General features: G+C 36.1%; 1 protein-coding gene across 1 annotated transcript in view; it reads right to left on the bottom strand.

Moving 5' to 3' along the window:
- LOC114517185 overlaps positions 1 to 19,342 on the bottom strand; it is a 98,807-nt gene that overhangs the window by 61,762 nt on the left and 17,703 nt on the right. The window contains exons 5-6 of the mRNA XM_028536844.1: positions 1,840 to 3,052; positions 615 to 1,808 (exon numbers count right to left, since the gene is read on the bottom strand). Coding sequence (XP_028392645.1) covers positions 615 to 1,808; positions 1,840 to 3,052 — 2,407 coding nt within the window. The remainder of the gene's footprint in view (positions 1 to 614; positions 1,809 to 1,839; positions 3,053 to 19,342) is intronic.

Raw genomic sequence — 19,342 nt, 5'->3', positions numbered from 1 at the left:
CTCGCTCCTTCATCGCTCGGTCTGTACGAAAATCAAAAACCTCAAGCAATACATTCCCGTACAAACCTCGCACTCGGTTAAAAGGTTTTACATCTTCAGTGAACAAGATCAGAAAAAAAAACACTCCGGCCGATAAGCGTAAGGAGTATGTCCGTTTTAATGTGATGCATGCAATCATGTAAGGAGTTCAGTCGTCTATTTATCTTTTTTTCGACACTTTCTTCAAAATAGCTTTTATTGACATGCACTATCCGCATAAATTTTTTCGTAAAATCTACAGAAATCAAATAAAATTATTTTTAAAAATCCTAAAAATCATAATAATTGTTGAAAAAATAAGAAATTATACGGATCTGCCAGCTGTTTTGAAATACAGTTATGCATGAAACGTTTACACATGCATGCACACTAAAAACTTTTTGGATAAAAACGATACCGGTTTCGCCAGTATCGTTAGGTGGGAAAAAACAATCAATTTCAATGATGAATAATGAAATAAATTATGTGGGACGGGCGATCATCCAGCGCCCAAGATGCCCTATACCCCTCCCACTTATCGAGCGGGCTACACAACTGATACGATCGAAGCATTTTAAGTACTAAATTCTACATACCCCTTGTTTTCAACAGTACGTCAATCATTTTGTTATCACCTTGTTCCTTAGCAATATGTAACACAGTTTCTCCTTCGTCGTTTTTCCTGCTTATGCTGGCTCCTGCTTTAACAAGTTTCTCGGCGATGACCAAATTACATCTCTCGACGGAAAAATACAAGGCAGAGTTTCCCTTATCGTCAATTTCATTTACATTAACCTTATTTTCTAACAGCAAATCAATCAGTTTTTCATCATTAAGTTGGGCAGCAATATGTAAGACTGTTCTCCCTTTGTCATCCTTCCTTTCTACGTTTGCCCCAGCTTTAATAAGTTTCTTGACGATGGCGATTTTGCCTTCCCTGGCGGCATAATGAAGGGCAGAATTTCCTTTAAAGTCAATATCATTCACATTTACGTTTTTTGCCAACAGCTTATCAATCAGAGTTTCATCACCCATTTCTGTAGCAAGGTGTACAGCTGTTTGTCCTTCAGCACATTTCTCGTCTACCCTGGCTCCTGCTTTGATAAGTTTCTCAACAATGACGAAATTGTTCCTTCTGACGGCATAATAGAGGGCAGAGTTTTTAGCATCATCGACATCGTTAACATTTGCTTTACTTCTCAACAGGAGATCAATCAGTTTTTTATCACCCTTTTCTGCAGCAAGGTGTAAAACTGTTTTCCCTTCAGCACATTTCTCGTTTACTCTGGCTCCTGCTTTGATAAGTTTCTCGGCGATGGCGAAATTGTTCCCTCTGACGGCATAATAGAGGGCAGAGTTTTCAGCATCATCGACATCGTTAACATTTGCGTTACTTCTCAACAGGAGATCAATCAGTTTTTTATTATCCTTTTCTGCAGCAAGGTGTAAAGCTGTTTTTCCTTCAGCACTTTTCTCGCCTACCCTGGCTCCTGCTTTGATAAGTTTCTCGGCGATGGCGAAATCATTCCTTCTGACGGCATAATAGAGGGCAGAGTTTTCAGCATCATCGACATCGTTCACCTTTGCGTTACTTGTCAACAGCAGATTAATCAGTTTTTCATCACCGTTTTCTGCAGCAAGGTGTAAAACTGTTTTCCCTTCAGCACATTTCTCGTTTACTCTGGCTCCTGCTTTGATAAGTTTCTCGGCGATGGCGAAATTGTTCCTTCTGACTGCATAATAGAGGGCAGAGTTTTTAGCATCATCGACATCGTTAACATTTGCTTTACTTCTCAACAGGAGATCAATCAGTTTTTTCACCCTTTTCTGCAGCAAGGTGTAAAACTGTTTTCCCTTCAGCACATTTCTCGTTTACTCTGGCTCCTGCTTTGATAAGTTTCTCGGCGATGGTAAACATGTTCTTTCTGACAGCATAAGATAAGACAGAGTTTCCTTTACTGTCGATATCGTTCACATTTGCGTTACTTGCCAACTGGAGATCAATCAGTTTTTCATCACCCTTTTCCGCAGCAAGGTGTAAAACTGTTTTCCCTTCAGCACATTTTTCGTCTACCCTGGCTCCTGCTTCAATAAGTTTCTCGGCGATGGCGAAATTGTTCCTTCTGACGGCATAATAGAGGGCAGAGTTTTTAGCATCATCGACATCGTTAACATTTGCTTTACTTCTCAACAGGAGATCAATCAGTTTTTTATCACCCTTTTCTGCAGCAAGGTGTAAAACTGTTTTCCCTTCAGCACATTTCTCGTTTACTCTGGCTCCTGCTTTGATAAGTTTCTCGGCGATGGTAAACATGTTCTTTCTGACAGCATAAGATAAGACAGAGTTTCCTTTACTGTCGATATCGTTCACATTTGCGTTACTTGCCAACTGGAGATCAATCAGTTTTTCATCACCCTTTTCCGCAGCAAGGTGTAAAACTGTTTTCCCTTCAGCACATTTTTCGTCTACCCTGGCTCCTGCTTCAATAAGTTTCTCGGCGATGGCGAAATTGTTCCTTCTGACGGCATAATAGAGGGCAGAGTTTTCAGCATCATCGACATCGTTCACATTTGCGTTACTTGTCAACAGGAGATCAATCAGTTTTTCATCACCCTTTTCTGTAGCAAGGTGTAAAACGGTTTTCCCTTCAGCACATTTCTTGTCTACCCTGGCTCCTGCTTTGATAAATTTTTTGACGATGGTTAACATGTTCCCTCTGACAGCATAAGATAAGACAGAGTTTCCTTCACTGTCGATATCGTTTACATTTGCGTTACTTGCCAACAGCAGATCAATCAGTTTTTCATCACCCTTTTCCGCAGCAAGGTGTAAAACTGTTTTCCCTTCAGCACATTTCTCGTCTACCCTGGCTCCTGCTTCAATAAGTTTCTCGGCGATGGCTAACTTGTTCAAGCTGACGGCATAATAGAGGGCAGAGTTTTCAACATCATCGACGTCGTTTACAGACACTTTTGCCTTATTTCTCAACAACAGATCAGTCAGTTTTTCATCACTATTATTTTCTGCAGCAAGATGTAAAACTGTTTTCCCTTCGTCATTTTTTCCGTCTGCAGTCGCCCCAGCTTTAATAAGTTTCTCGGCAATGGCATCATTTCCTCCCCGGACAGCGTAAAACAGCACGGAGTTTCCTTCTTTGTCGGTTTCTTCCACTTTATTTGCGTTGTTCTTGAACAACAAGTCAAAAAGGTTTTTATCACCATTATATGCTGCAAGGTGTAAAACTGTTCCCCCTTCGTTATCCTTTCCTTCAATGCTGGCTCCAGCTTTGACAAGTTTTTCGGCGATTGCAACATTGCGCATCTTTACAGCGTAATACACACCAGAGTTTGATTCATTATCAAGAATGTTCAAGTTTGCTTTGCTGCTAACAAGTAAATTAGTCAGCTTTTCTTCGCTACGTTTGGCTGCATGATGTACAACTGTTTTCCCATTTGCATCTTCCAAGTCCACACTAGCACCAGCTTCAAGAAGTTTCTCGGCGGCCTCAATGTTACCATGCTGGAAAGCATAATGTAGAGGAGTCTTTCCCGAATCATCGCGATCGTTCATGTCCATGTCTTGGCTTAACAGCAGGTTGAGCACATTTTGCTTAGAATATATCACTGAATGGTGTAGCATTGTCCGAGAATGCGTATCTTTCAGGTAGAAATTTTTAGTTATTGGGGCAACAGATGTGTGAACAAGTTTTTCTTTTCTTTGTTTTTCTAATAGAACATCAAGAATTGTCAATGCGGATTCAACATTCGAACGTTCAAGTGCATAATCCAACGCAGTTTTCCCAATTTTATCCCTAGCATTCATGTCAACACCAGTTTCGAGAAGTACAAGTAATGCTTCAGGGCTCGCAAAAGATGCGGCTTTGTGTAGTATGTTTCTTCCTTCATCGTCCGCGGTATTGATGTCTCTCGTTATCTTTAGCGAGCTTTTCACCTTTTTCGCTTTTTTTCTTCTATGATGTTTCAAAAGACACTCCATGGCGTTTGTTCCACCATATTTCAAAGCATATTCAAGAGGCGTTTTACCATATGCGTCCATGACATAAATATCCGCGCCATTTTGGAATAATACTTCAACGTTATAGTCGTCGTAGTACGTACTCATGGCAGCATAATGCAGTGGAGTTCGATCTTCACTGTCTTGGGCATCTATGGCTTTTGACTCACTAAAACAACACAGTAAACGGTTAACGATAAAGCAATAAGCATAAGGTGAATCTGTCAAGCTTTCCTTTCGAATAGAGGGATCCGTAGGTATGCACGCAAGGTGTAGAACGTTCCTGCCATCACAATCCTGTGCGTTGAAACTGAAAAGGGAGAGATCACGGAGATGTGCTAGCAAATACTCGTTTCTGACTACTGCGGCATAATGCGAGATCGTTCTTCCGTGTTCATCACTTCTCTCTAATTCACGTTTATATGTCAAATCATGCTCAAAGTTAATATTTCTGTAGCTCCAATTTTGGGCTAATTCAATAAGCCTTTCTGTTTCGCCATCCAACTTTTCGATGCTTTCCAATGTCTCGAGGTACTTGAAAAAGAAAATAAGAATTCTCCTGAGACATCATAAAAAGTTCTGGGATTTTTAGGTGGGAAAAAATACGATAATGATTATTGTTGCCGTACGTAGGCAACATCCTTTTATAGTGTTATTGTATTGCCCAGTTTCTTTGACCGAGTTATAACTATTCTAAGTGGAATCTCAATTTTCGATTTGTTTGCATTCAGGTGAAGGGGGGGGGGGCAATCATATCCAAATTATTTACTTTACCTCACGTCACGCTGGGCTCAACCATTGCATGTCTACGGTAAGTTTAGTCATTTTTAAGCATTGTTAAGTTTAAATTATGACCTTGCTGGCTTGTGCAAGTATTCATCAGGGCATCAGGGCCACGAACTATTTAATGAACGATCACGAGGGAAACAATGCTCGTTTATGTGTTTATCAGCGCTTTTAGCTGCTCAAACTCTGCCCGTTTGTCAGAGGAACTCGATTACAAATTTACAATAGAGAGTCCTATGAGAAACAAGATGATGAAACACTTTAGTATATAATCTGCTATTGGCACGAGATCAAAGATTTGATGTTTTTGCATGGGTGCATCTATGATAGGTTTGATGTAGATGTTGAACAGTACGTCAAATTCACACCACAATTGCAAGAACGTCAGTTGAGGAATTCCGGGGCAATGAATTTCGCGCTACCAAAAACAAAAACCAAACAGTTCGAACACAGCTATTTCATCAGAACGTGTAGGTTATGGAACAGTTTACCAACCTCAGTAAAGGAAGTAAAATCACCACGTATTTTTAAGAATCTTTTGAAGCAAAAGTATTTCTTGGGTGTGCGTCATGTATTTGATGTGGATGTCTTTTGTACGTGGCGTTCTATTTGTCTTAAATGTAACTCTATACGTAATCTTTCTTCAGATAACCTCAGACTATGTTGTTAATCGTCTGAATCCACGTTTGTATTGTGTGTATATCTTGTCCAAATTTGTAAATAGTTATATATGTTAACCTTGTAGCTATTGGGAGAATGCCTTGGTTAGGGTTGTGCTCTGTCGCAATCTCCCTTGTTGTCAAGTGTAATATTTAGACTTCACAACTGAAATAAAGTATATAAACTAAATATATCTATGGAAGGACCGTCAAGGTTCAATTATTACAAATGAACATGAAGTTAGAGCACCCTATGTTAACTTTGGTACAGCTTTGATGAATACTTTTATACAAAGTAAGGATGCCATTTTGATATTAGATGGGTATATGATGGCCTTAATGCATAATATATTAAATTCCTTTTTCCATTTTTTTTATCCTCATGCCAGAAATTCATGTGGTATATCAGAGCGTAATGGTACTTCTGTTGTTTTTCAATTTAGTAGTAGGAATGACTAAAACAGAATTTATGCAATATTATTCTTGTAGGTTTACATGGTGAATCAATAACTAATTTAGCTTGTAGGCACATCACTTAAGTATTTAACACAGGAAAGCTTTCGGTCCGGTAACAACCAGTTGTCCCCCCGACAAAAAAGTGCAAGCGATTGGCCATTGCGCATTGCTTATTACGCATGTTCAGCAAGCGACCAGAGGCATTCATCAGAAATAATATTTCAAAACGGAGAAATAATACCCCCCCCCAGAAATAATATTTCAAAACGGAGCCGAACTGTTTGAAGTGAAAAACTGCTCGATGTGTTCAAGAAAGCGGAATATAACAGGGCTTGAGGTCTGTTTACCAGTGATAGATGATATTCCCAAGTGCTCTGATGTTCAGGTATGTAGATGACGCGTGGTTTGATCCACCTACGACGCGGAACAGCATCGACACTTAAATAAATAAACTACACCAGATCTCAGGTACCTAGAGACTTTATCTTTTTTATTTGTTATGTCCATGCAGTATACATTCTCACTTAAAGGCTTCCGGACACTCAGCTAGCTTTGACGAATTTAGAATCCTCTCTTCCTCATCTGACTCTTATGAGCTAATGATACATGAGAGTCTCCTCGTCACCAAACTTAAGCCTTCTCTTAATGTTCAAGGCAACTCTATCCCTCTCAATATATTTTAGTCCTTAGCTACTTCGTATTGTCATGGTGTCGTGACGTCTCTGTCCCTTGTCCTCTCATGTACTGTTTGTCCTCACTTTGTCCTTGTTATCACCCTTTGTAAATTGATACCTTGTAAATATATTACTAGTCTGCATATTCAAATTATCATGTAATTTATCATTTAGTCTGAAGATAGACGAAACGTTACTATCAAATATATTTTTATTACTCTCAAATGGTCTTTTATGGCTTTACTGAAAGCACTATGTTGGGCTTTAATATTAATTTATATTTCGAATACGCTTCCCGCCCGGCACATCTCTGGCAACAGTATTGAATTTACTTAGTATTTATGCACTTTGTCAAGTAATTTAAATACTTATTTATTCAAAATTCTCCCTGTCCAAATAAGAGAAATCAGCATTGAATGCTATTAAATCCCCCATATAGAGTTAAAAAAGCCAGAGCATATATCGGGCAAAAACATTGTAAAGAAAGGGCTTCGACATATCAAGAGAACCAAATAGCAACAGAGACTCGATGTGAAAGGTAATTTATAGTGGAAAATGCTAAAAACTACATGAAAAGAAAACAAGGTAGCACTTTTATTAAAAACCATGCATGTTAGATGTGAAGATAAAAATAAGAAACGAAAATGTTCAGACATAGTTAGCAAGAATGATTATTACTTGATCGTAAGAGTTTGACATAAAAAATGGTAGAATACATGAACAAACTTCGGCGGCAAAATCCAACATTCATAGATTTTATAAATCCTTTATATATTTCATTACTCAATGCACAATTGTTTTTCAAAAAGGATGGCCATTAAAAACTTAACCTAAATCACCTAATATTTATGTATGTTGTGCTGTTCTCACAAAAGTTCTCATGTCAAAATTCAACGATTCCTTCACCTGCCCCGCATGAATTACAATTAAGTCTAGTTGAAGAAATGTTGATTGCTCGTGCAATCCCTATTATGGAGTATATATTAAACATGGGCAAAGAGGTTACTCGGGTCATTGTATTAAAAACATTCCACGAACTCTTTTTGTTGTTGATATTGTTTTGTTACTTGTTTCGTTTTTAATAATTTTTTTCTTGTGTTTAATTCATCAACTTCAAAACATACCATAACTAAAGTACGAAGACTATTAAAAGTTCCTTTTTAACTCAAGCGAATTACTATATAGTAAAACTATATAGGCTAACAGCGAGTTAATTGCCTAGGAAAATGCTTTTCGAACATGTTTGTTTGTTAGCTAATCGCATCGCCGAAGTTTTGTTTTACGCGTTTTTTCAAACATTTTTGAGAATTTTTAAACATTCAACAATTTCGCCGAGTGGAAAAAACGTTGAGTGAATAACATGCTTTCTAAATTGTAAAAGCCAATGAAATAATGCACTAGTTCGTGAATCAAAACCACTATATCAGGCGACTTGCATCCCGCATAGTCACAGCGCAAAATGAAGCAAATTTGTAAAAAAAATGTGCCTAATTTTCAACATTCCAGTATCGTTTACGGCAAAAAAATGGCTAGTAGTGTAGTAAAGGTGTCTTAATTTACCTCTATGTAGTTTTTTGTGCTCTTTGCTGTGTAGTTCCAAAGTTTTTTACTATTTCGCTTAAATAGAAAAATGATTGGCCCTTTTTTGAACTGAAAAAATGACGGCCATCAGCTTTCTATTTGCAATTCAAAAAGATGATGACAAGTTAGGCTGGGTGTCCCCAGCATAGTTTTGACAAATTTTGTCAAAATATCGAAAAACATTTTTTTAGCATCCTTAAAATTAACGTTTGAAGTTAAAACCTCGGGAGAATGTATTCAAATTACCGTCGTTTAAACCGATGTAATTTTTTAAATATTCTTATTGGTAATTTGCGAGATATTCAGATGGTAGCAAAATAGAAAGTTTGTATTTCATTGAGAACGTCAGCAATAAATTTAAGTTTCATTTCGTAAACATTTTGTAAAAGCGTTTCATAAACAGCTGTTTCCTAAACTTTGTGCAAAATAAAACGAGACGAAAAAAGATGAAAAATGACAGATAACTGAGAAGAACATGGATACAGTTCAAGACAAAGCAGTGTAAGAGAAATAATTCCGGCATAATCAGCAAGCTTATAGGTGATTTAAAAGTGTACGTGTTTACTTTGTTTATTTCGTATTTGCTTCGCGGTGAGGATGCAGTTTTAAAACTGTAATTTGAATTTTAATATGGCGCTAATTATTTATCCAAAAAAATTCCGCTGGTTTAAAATTGTTTTAATGCTACACGATAAATTTGAGGATGAATATACACTCTCTATTCACCATTAGACAATGATAAAGATACCTTGCGCAAGCGATGATGCTTTTACTACTTTACGTGGAGAAATATTAAGAGAAAAATGAAACGTGACTTTTTGAACAAATAGCTCATTTCGGCAAACTCTGGTCTACGTGTCCGTCCAAAACGCAACAGATATTTGAGATTGGAACATGGACATTCGGAAATCTCCTACAGTATTGATATTGGTATAACTGCATGTATTCTAAAGGCTCACTCAAGTGCAGCGAAAACTCTTGGAGTGCTAAGATCTAAATCATGCCGTATAATCACTTCACTATGAAGGTATTTCCAGTTTCCACTCGGATATAAGGGCTTGATTATCCGTACTAATAACCTCAAACATTTCCATTGATTAAGAAAGGCTTGTATTTTAACATATATAATTAAAAACAGAATTTCTGTTTCATACTCAATGATTACGAGTGTGAGTGGGCTTTTTGAATACCGGGTTTAGTATATATTAGCAGGATAAAATAACATTACCTCCTGTTCAGACATGCCTGCCGTTCGTTCTCCTGTTTTTTCTGATTGCTTTTCATCCCTTTGTTAAAAACGAAAATGTTTATCGATTAAGATAGTAACTAAGTATTTTGCAGCCCTCGGGGCGATTGTTCAAAAGCCGGTTAGCTTAACCCTGGGTTAAAGCAAATCCTTACATCGACATTTTTAATCGTTTGTTTACAAAGTTGAATATCTTTTTCCTTAAATATTTTCTGGACCGACATAAGCCATATTTTTAAAAGGTTTTAAAACGAACAGCGATTCAGAAGCACTTAAACCAAAACAGTGGATTAAAATTTGACCCAAGGTTAGCGCTAACTCAGCTTTGAACAACTGGCCCCTGGCAAAGCTGTAGCAATTTTGGTTATGTATGAAAATTACACGAGGTTGATGATTGAACACATTTTTGCGCCATAATTTATGTCAAAGAGATTGAAACGAGTTTTACCTTGGTTTGCGATTCGTGTTCATCTCCAAAGTTTCCTTCAGTTCAAAATTGATTCTTAGATTTTCGACTTCGCCATCAATCTTTCGAAGCTCTTCCACAAACCTTCTTTTAAGTTTACCACATTTGTAATCGTCAAGTAATTCCTTCACACGCTTGGCTGAAAAGCAGTCAACATCGACAACAATGGATCCAGTCTTAATTTTGCAGAAGCCAAAGACCGACTGAAACAAACTTTCGATAACAGGTTGGATCTCCTCTTTGCCGTAGAGCGTCCCCAGCGTGACGCCTTTTACCCCTAGTAAAACTGCTACGTCCGTGTTGCATCTGAATCTTAATCTTATGCTTTCGTTTGTAACTTCTAAATCAACATCAAGACCCACAGCTGGTGCTTGTGGTGGTTCTGGGCGATCAGTCATCATGACAAACTGGTTAAAAATGAAGATGACAGTACGTTTAAAATAATATTTTAAAATGCATGAAGCTGTCATGTAGCATGTTATATATGTTAGGTCCCACATGGTTTCGTCGAATGCAATTTGAACAGTGAGATAACAGAGATGACAATTAATTAATCAGGTATATCTTCTCGTTATGTATTGTTTGAATTGCATTCGACCGGAAAAAATTTCAGCCAGCAAATTCCCTAGAAAATAGCGTGAACAAAATAATTTGCGTTAGAGAAGTGGAAGGGTTGGTTGAAATAAACTCGACTTCAATCTGCTGCTACAGCGCTCATAGACGATCATATCAACCATAAAAAACTATAAATTCGATCAAATTATATTGCCAAATTTCTTTTTGTTTTCGCAAAAGAAGTCGTTGCATGACTATAGAATAAAGAGGGTTCTAAAGGGATAAAATGGAATCTCGCGGGTGGAATTGGTACCCTCGCTCGCACGCCAAAGTATAAAATATTATATTTGAAATTATTCATCTCAAAAGTTAATAGGTTTTCAACATCTAGAACACAGCTTGAAATAGAGCACAGCTTGTGATCAATTTACTACATACATGACTTCATTAATAGGCGTCCTTATATAGCTCCCTCATTTAGTTAAAACCTGTATAATAGATTCTATTTGGGCTATCTTGTCAGCAATGCTTGTAATATTCCCCTTAAATGACAGCACAAGTACCTACAGTAGCATCTTGAATTTGTCCCAGTTTGAGGAGGTTATCTCAACATATAATAATTAGATAAAATCTTAGCACAGCTATGCAGATCCGCAGGGTGTCTCAAATATGTACCTTAGTTTGTTTTTTCCAAAATAAAACAATCATTACACCTACCTGTGGTCATTTTACGGGCCTATGTAGTTGACTTTGACCGAACTGATGATATAAGATCTACAGAAACGCATGTTCTACCGATAAGACATGGTTTGTATTTACCGCAATTTTTGTGAAGAAGTCATTTCCACCGATGCATCAGAAATAGTAGATTTGTACTTATTTCTGTATAACTGTATTCAATATATATATAAATATATGTATATATATATATATAATTATATATATATATATATATATATATATACAGTCGTTATCAAAAAGGTTGTCCCTATCAATATATATACAAATATATAAATATCAATCACGTGAGCATTAAAGATTGTTTATTTCGCTCGTTTTTGTCTTGTTTCTTTATTATTATCAATATTGTTAACCTTACTATTATATTTATGAAATTTTTAATAAAAATTTTCACGGATTTCCTATAAAATTAACGTATGCAGTAAAATCACGTGACTGATATTTACGTATTTATATATGTTTCAATATGACAACCTTTTTGATAACGACTGTATATATATATATATATATATATATATATATATATATATATATATATATATATATATATATATATATATATATATATACGCAAATTTGGATCTGTGCGTAGTAAATCAGAGTGCTCAATACCAATACAATAGTAGAGCAGATAACTTAATCAACAAATTACAATCTTAATTACAATCTTGGTAATCGTCTGATCGTACACGGTATAAGTACATGAAACACGGTGTAGCGAAATAAAATTTAAAGATTGTAATTTGTTGATATATATATGTATATATATATATATATATATATATATATATATATATATATATATATATATATATATATATATATTAATATACACAAATTTGGATCTGTGGGTAGTATATAATATATATTGCATATTGTGTATAGAAAATGTTAAAAGGTTAATTAATTTGGGTCCTGATTACTATAATTATTGTTACTAGAAATACATGCATGCAGCAACGCAGCACAACGGGTGTCTCCGGAAAGGGCATTCTTTCAAATTTAAGTGGTGTTATTGCATGTACTGCATCTGTAGACTTCGTCTAACGAAGATCGTCGCTTCGATCGTGACAGACGATAAATTAATGCAAAATCACAGTTTACTGAGGTTTCTCCCTTTTCTCCCTTCTGTAACTACCGCATTTCATGAGTACAAAACATTCTGCGTTATATACGACCTTAAATATATTAAGCAGCTATATCACTAATATTAGCATTTTAGAAAGTCCAAAAAATAATATACATGCATGCATGCATGCAGGGACTGTCTATATGTTGCTTCTATATGCTGCTATGATATTCTAATTACAACATATAGGATATCAAGTCGCTATAAATAATATAGCTAAGTCTAGTGTGGTTTTCCTTAGCGTTTAAAAACGAGGGTATAATTAAACATATTCCTTTCGCTGCAGCAATTAAGCAAACCATTCTTATGGACGACTTGCGCTTTAGACTAATTTCTTACCTCGGCAATAAAAAGGACATTTTCTGAAAGAACTTACTAAAATTAGTAAAACTGCCAAGTTTGGCTGCGAATTGTTGTAAATTACGGAAAATATAGCCATGCGAAGTTGACGAATTTTGTATACTTTTGCATTACGGCCAGAAGTGTGTAACTAAATTAGCTACACATTTCCGCACGTAATACAAAAGTATACAAAATATGGCAACTTCCCATGGCTATATTTCTGTATTTTACAAAATTTCGCTGGCAAACTTTGCATTTGCACTAATTTAAGTAAGATCTTTCTAGTTGTGATGATTTATTTTCTTCTAGTTACTTCGATCAAAAATTAGTCTAAAGCGCAAGTCGTCCATTGGATCGCCAAAAAAACAATGTAGCCTACATGCAAGTCTCCTATATATGCGTTTAGTTATCAAGCATTACTAATTTAAATCTCCTTGGTACTTTGTAAAAAACAATTAAAATAATAATTCAAGACAGCTATACGTGGCACTACAGCGGGTGTCTCCGGAGAGTGCATATATACTTTCAAATTTATAAATGCATGGTGTTTTGGATTGCTCTGATGACTTGGCATGATACGATCGTCGCTTAAATCGTGAGAGACAAAAAATTATCGCAGAAAATTAAGTTATACAAATTAAAATCACAGTTTACTGGGGGTTTCTTCCTTTCATTTTCAAGATATTTTGTTTAACAACCGCATTTCTCGATCCCAAAACATTCTGTGTTATAATTATACGAAATTAAAATATTAAGTAGCTATTTCACTATTATTAGCCTTTCAGAAAGCCCAAAAATATAATGTACATGCATGCAGAGACTGTCTATATGTTGTATAATGCTGCTATGACTGATATTCTTACAGCATATGGGATATCAAGCTGCTATCAAGAAAGTTGAGGTCATGAATATATATAGCCGGTGCGTGAGAACAAAATGCATTTACTGTTAGATGCTGTGAACCATAGTGAGCCGAAATTATACCGCTATACGAATCGTACGCCCGTATGTTAAAAGCTCGGACACACTCAAACTCAATCGAATCTACCCTTTTATATACATGTATAAAAGGATAAATTTTGTACGATTATCAAGAGTTGAACTACATTGATGAATTACTCTTACTATATAGCATGCTGATTTCGCTGTCTCGACCATCTCTTAATTCGTGACGGTAAAAATATTAAGTTTTTTCTCCAACATATAAGCTTAATCTACAATCAATGAAGAGACAAATCTTATCCTTTGTGACATCACAAACTCACTCACCGTTATTTCCAATCAGGTATACCAGAAAAGAAGATTCAAAGCGCGCTATTCTCCACGGTCAAATTTGATTCCAATTTCTGCCTTTCTGGTTTGTAATGCAAAATATCTGATGACAAACCCATGCAAAACAGCTTATTTACACAGAGTATTAATCCCACCTTGATGGCAGGGAGTCCAAGACAAACCACTGTGCCTCGATAATTAACTAGCTATATATCATGTGCGAATGCAAACTATAGACAAAAAATCGCTTCAACAACTCAAGCTCGTAGCCTCGTCTTAATTGGGGGATTTATTATACATAAAAGAAACTTGTATGCATATAGAGGAAGTAGCATAGTCTCAAACGAGAACCAAAACTAGGCGAAATGATAGCTGTATCAGTATTTAAACTTTAAAGATATCATTTGAAGACGTTTCTGAACAACGAATATGGTTTGTAAACTACACTTAAAACGACCGGTAATAGGGAGCACAATTTTTAGAAAGCATAGCTCTTCATGCCATGGACTGAGAACAGCAAAGGCAACTGACCCTCTTCCCTAGCGATTGTTCATGCAGTATTTAAACTTTAGTATTTAGTTTTAGAAGCAATTTTTACTTTACGTGCATGCCAAATCCGCCCACAGCCATCCGTTCAAGACGGTGAAAATATCATGTTTCTTATGCAATATAAAGCTTATCCAAAGTAAATAAAATAGACAAACCATATACCTAATGATATACAAACTCACTCACCGTTATTTCCAATTATGAAAAACCAGATCCATAAACGCACCTTTCTGTTATGGTCATATATTTGCTTCTATTGTGAACTGTCTGTTTTGCAATGCATAACACCTGATAGTACAACCCACGTAAAACCACATGCATATTTTCTCCGATGGACTTCACGCAAGTGATCACCGCAGTGGCCGATCCGCTCGAACGGCTACTGAAATGCGCTGCATCTTTTATATGCCCTACTATCACATATTTGTTGAACCTTTAAAAATTCCCTAGAACTTGGAAATCAGCTAAAGTCACTGCACTTTTCAAGTCAGGGGATCACACTGATATTTCAAATTACAGGCCCATATAAATCTTGCCGACATTGAGCAAGATCCTCGAGAGAGCTGTTCATTTACATCTTCATCAGTATTTAATCGATAACAGCCTCATAAAAGACAGTTTGGATTCCATCCGAAACGTTCTACTGTCAACAAGTTTTCATGATGAAGTTCTGGGTAATATGGAGCGTGGAAAGGTGTGTGGAGCTGTATTTCTCGACTTGTCGAAAGCGTTCGACACGGTAGACCATGTGATCTTGCTGTCTATATATTTATTTGGTGTCTTGCCTGATACACTCTCTTTGTTCAAGTCTTATCTTAGCAATAGATTGCAACGTACATCTTGTGGGAGTGAGCCGTCTGACGCCCTGCCTATTACATATCAGCTACCGCAAGGAAGTATACTTGGCCCTCTCCAATTTACCATCTATGTCAATGAGCTACCAAGTGTAACCAAGCACTGTAATACATCACTTTATGCTGATGATACTGTCTTGTATTGTTTTTCCTCATCTGTTGATGATTTGCAAGAAAACCTTAATTCTGATTTAAATAGAATAGCTGATTGGCTTAACTACGACAAGCTTTCTTTAACTCTAGACAAGAGTAAATCTATGCTTATTGGTAGCAGCAGAAAAATTAACAAGTTGGCTCAGTTATCTATCACAGTTTATGATAAAGTAATAATCTAGTGTATATTGATACATTTAAGTACTTATATAGGTGTAATTCTTTCATCTAATTTTACTTGGAAAGATCATATTGATATTATCTCTTGTAAAAACAGTCAGCACCCAGGCCTTTCGCGTAGGATAAAACACTTGCTCCCTTTTAATGCTCGTCTCCTCTTTTATAATAGTTTAATCCTTCCAATTTTCGATTATGCAGACGTCGTCTGGGGGGACAAGAATGATGTAGAAGCTATGAGTCATTTGCAGATACTGCAAAATAAGCCAGCAAGACTTATCTTATATAGATAGACAATTGTAGTCATCAGCAAGTGATCGGATGCTCTTCAAGCTCTATGCTGGATTCGACTTGAGTATCGCCGTAGATACCACAGATGTCTACATATTTTTAAATGCCTTAACAATTTAACATCACATAGTTTGGCATTTTTTAAGAAATCTGATGTTCATAAGTACAATACTAGAAGTAAAAATAACCTTCCTAAAGTAAGCAAAAACTGGGGTAAACAAAAGCTTGAGTATCAGGCCGTCAAGGAATGGAGTGGACTTAGGAACTCAAATGATATTCAAACTTTTTAGCTAAACTTTCATATGTTATAGATTGTTTATAGATCTCATAAGGAATTTAGGATTGGTAATAATATATATCCGACTTTATCTGTATTTAGGCTTTTCCAGGACCTCTCTGAAAATCACTGTTGTGAGAGAGTTCTCCCTGGAGCAGACCTCAATTTGCAATAAAGATGATATTCGTATTCATTCTCATAGCAATTAGCATTCACGATAGCTACAAATTATATTGCAGCGGGAAGCGGTTTCCAAGTGAATATTGAAAGTAAGATATTTGTGTGTGATCGAATAAACAACTTCACTCACCGTTTATAGCCAGTTGTCGGCTTTAGAATACGTGAAAACGTATCTTAAAGTCATAGCAATCTTTGATACCCAATATTGGCAGTCTGGTTTGCAATTTGCAAGACATGAGATTAATGTGCTCCAGTCAACGGATGTAGTGGACTGGAGCCCAGACTGCTTACATATTCAGGTCTCTCGCCTCTACTCCCCCGCAAATTAATAGTTGATTCTTATTCCTATTTTCATTCAAAAACTCTAGAAGTATAGCAAACAGAATACAAAGTTTTGAATTGGGGCTGGTTATATCAAGCTCGACAATGTTTCCAACTACATATTCAGTGCGTATTATTTAAGTTGGCTGTTTAAATAGAGATTTAGGAGTGTGTTACCTAATTTTGTCTTATCCACCGTTTAAGCTAAACGGGCTTGATACAACCGCGGCCCTGCAAGACAATCGATTAACCGCTCGATTGCTGACGTTTCCTTATTCAGACAAAGGAAATGCACAGACACAGGAAAAATTAAAAAACTCAGGCAAAGGAAAGAGAGGAGACAAGGCACATTTAACGTCGTCTCCCGTCAAGCGAATTGTTTTCCGGAACGTAGCACGATGGCTTACTTAATATAATAATCGGCACGCATCGACTGCGGTTTGGACCCCATAATGCAAGCTGATCCACCAAATCTGTGTCTTACAAGTGATAACTTACTAATACCTTAATCAAACTGTAAACTGTATTCCTATCCCAATCCAGTGGTGACCTACAAGAATAACGTGGGAATCCAAAGACACATTTAGCATAGGGGGCGCCTACTGAGGCCGGAATTTCTGAGTAATAGAATAGACAATCTCAAAAACCGACTTAAGATTTCCAACGATTATTTAACAGCTATTCACCGACAGTGAGGTGAATATCGCTGAATAATGAACCGAGGCGAAGTTGAAATTAACTGTCTCGATCGAAGTTATTGAGATACCTATTGAGATTTTATAACAAGATAGGTGAAATTGGGCGTAAAAGTTAATCTATTATATCATTTATATAGTATGCGAATAACAAATGTTTATTAGTGCAATGGTAAGAATATTTTCACGAGGTGAAAGATGAAAATATGAAATACCAAAATAGACTGTCACTTTTCAACAAGAATTTTTGGATAACGAACGTACTCTATGGATCAAATTTAAATACACAACCACATACACAAAACGAATTCATACGAAAAACGGCGTATTTTACCGGTCTTTTTCGTATTTTCAGCGTCTGAATCTTCAATAAGTTCAGAAATGTTAATAAATTGCGTCCACGGTTGCGAGAAGCATTTTGACAGATGGTATTTACTCAAAGCATAAAGAGTTCAATGGAACAAAATGTATGGTGCAATTGCACTCTTCAGAGTGCAATCTGATGCAATGGTGCAATCTAAGATTCTTCTAACGTTGGATTCTCAAATGGATTTTAGTCGTTTATTCTTTATAACATAAATTCGCGTAAGCGCCAGGGTCAATTTTTAGGTGGGTGCAAATCCGCTGGGACACCTGAGTAATTTCACAGTTAACAGAACACATCGTGTAGCGTGTCTCTCAAGGTGGTCTTATAAAAAAACATGGCAGACAAAATAAAACAATCCCATATCAATAAGTCGGTTTGGTTTATCAGCTGTTTAGGGTTGTTATTATAGATCGAATGCGCTGAAGATTGGTTTAAATTGCAGGGGGGGGTGGTTAACCTGTTTTGTGACCCCAAAAAGTACGCATAGCAGATATTTCAAATTGAAAATTCAGATTTATACAATTTCGCAAGACTCCAAGAGCATGATACTAAGCATTATCTCGATAAAATAATATTATCGATACGATCCACGACTACATTGTGTCCCAAAAACACATAACTATTCAAATAATCACGTATTGTGAAAGTTTAAATGACTTTTTGACGAATTTTTTCATGTTCGGATTGACGCAAATGATAAAATGCTAAATACAAAGATTGAAAATTATCTAAAGAGGGACATGTCGACGTTTTTGGTGCTTGAGTTGTAAATGTAAATATTGGAATCTATATTTGTAAAGTGTAAATATTGGTAATAAAAATAATTTGTGAGTACAAATAAATTTTACCGTCCTCATGCATAAAATGCATAAGTCAAACATTTATACACTTGTGGGTTCAAACTCATTCAAACTCTAACTATTGCATTGTTTTGGGTGATTTCAATGGCCTGTGTGCAGTCTCTGACTTTGGGGGTTTTTGGAACATCCTGTATACTATTTGCATGATTGATAATAGTAAATGAGTGCAAATAAGTATGACTTTGGCATTAACTGCAGGACTTAATTCGTTTTATTGCTTATTAATCATATACTAGAAATACATGCATGCAGCAACCCCTCGCTATTTCAAACCAAGTACACAATTTCCTGAGTTAACCGTTAACCTGACCTAAACTTATATTATGAAATGACACAAAACTCAAATCAGTCTTAAAGTTTCCATCATTCAATACAAAAATAATCACAAAGCTAGTGTAAACATTGCCCGTTCAATTTTGCTGCATTATACCATGCCAGCAATTAAGTAACGGTTTAAAATCGAAGTTTCAAACGATTAAAACAGTACAAAATCTTCACAGACAAAGAAAAAACTTCAAATGTTATTTTATTCTGTAATTGCAGTCAACGCCGGCGGCTAAAAGTTTCAGTATACTTTATAAATATAGTGTGTATTTTTGATACCAAAATTCAAATTACACTTTCAAAAACACTTTTTGAAGTTAAAGCAAAGGTGTAATAGCCCTTCACAGGTTTATG

This window comes from Dendronephthya gigantea, unplaced genomic scaffold (assembly GCF_004324835.1).
Source record: "Dendronephthya gigantea isolate DGI-Jeju-01 unplaced genomic scaffold, DenGig_1.0 000007F, whole genome shotgun sequence".
Classification (NCBI taxonomy): Eukaryota; Metazoa; Cnidaria; class Anthozoa; order Malacalcyonacea; family Nephtheidae; genus Dendronephthya; species Dendronephthya gigantea.
The sequence above is the reverse complement of the archived record's forward strand: the minus strand, read 5'-3'. Positions and strand labels throughout refer to the sequence as shown.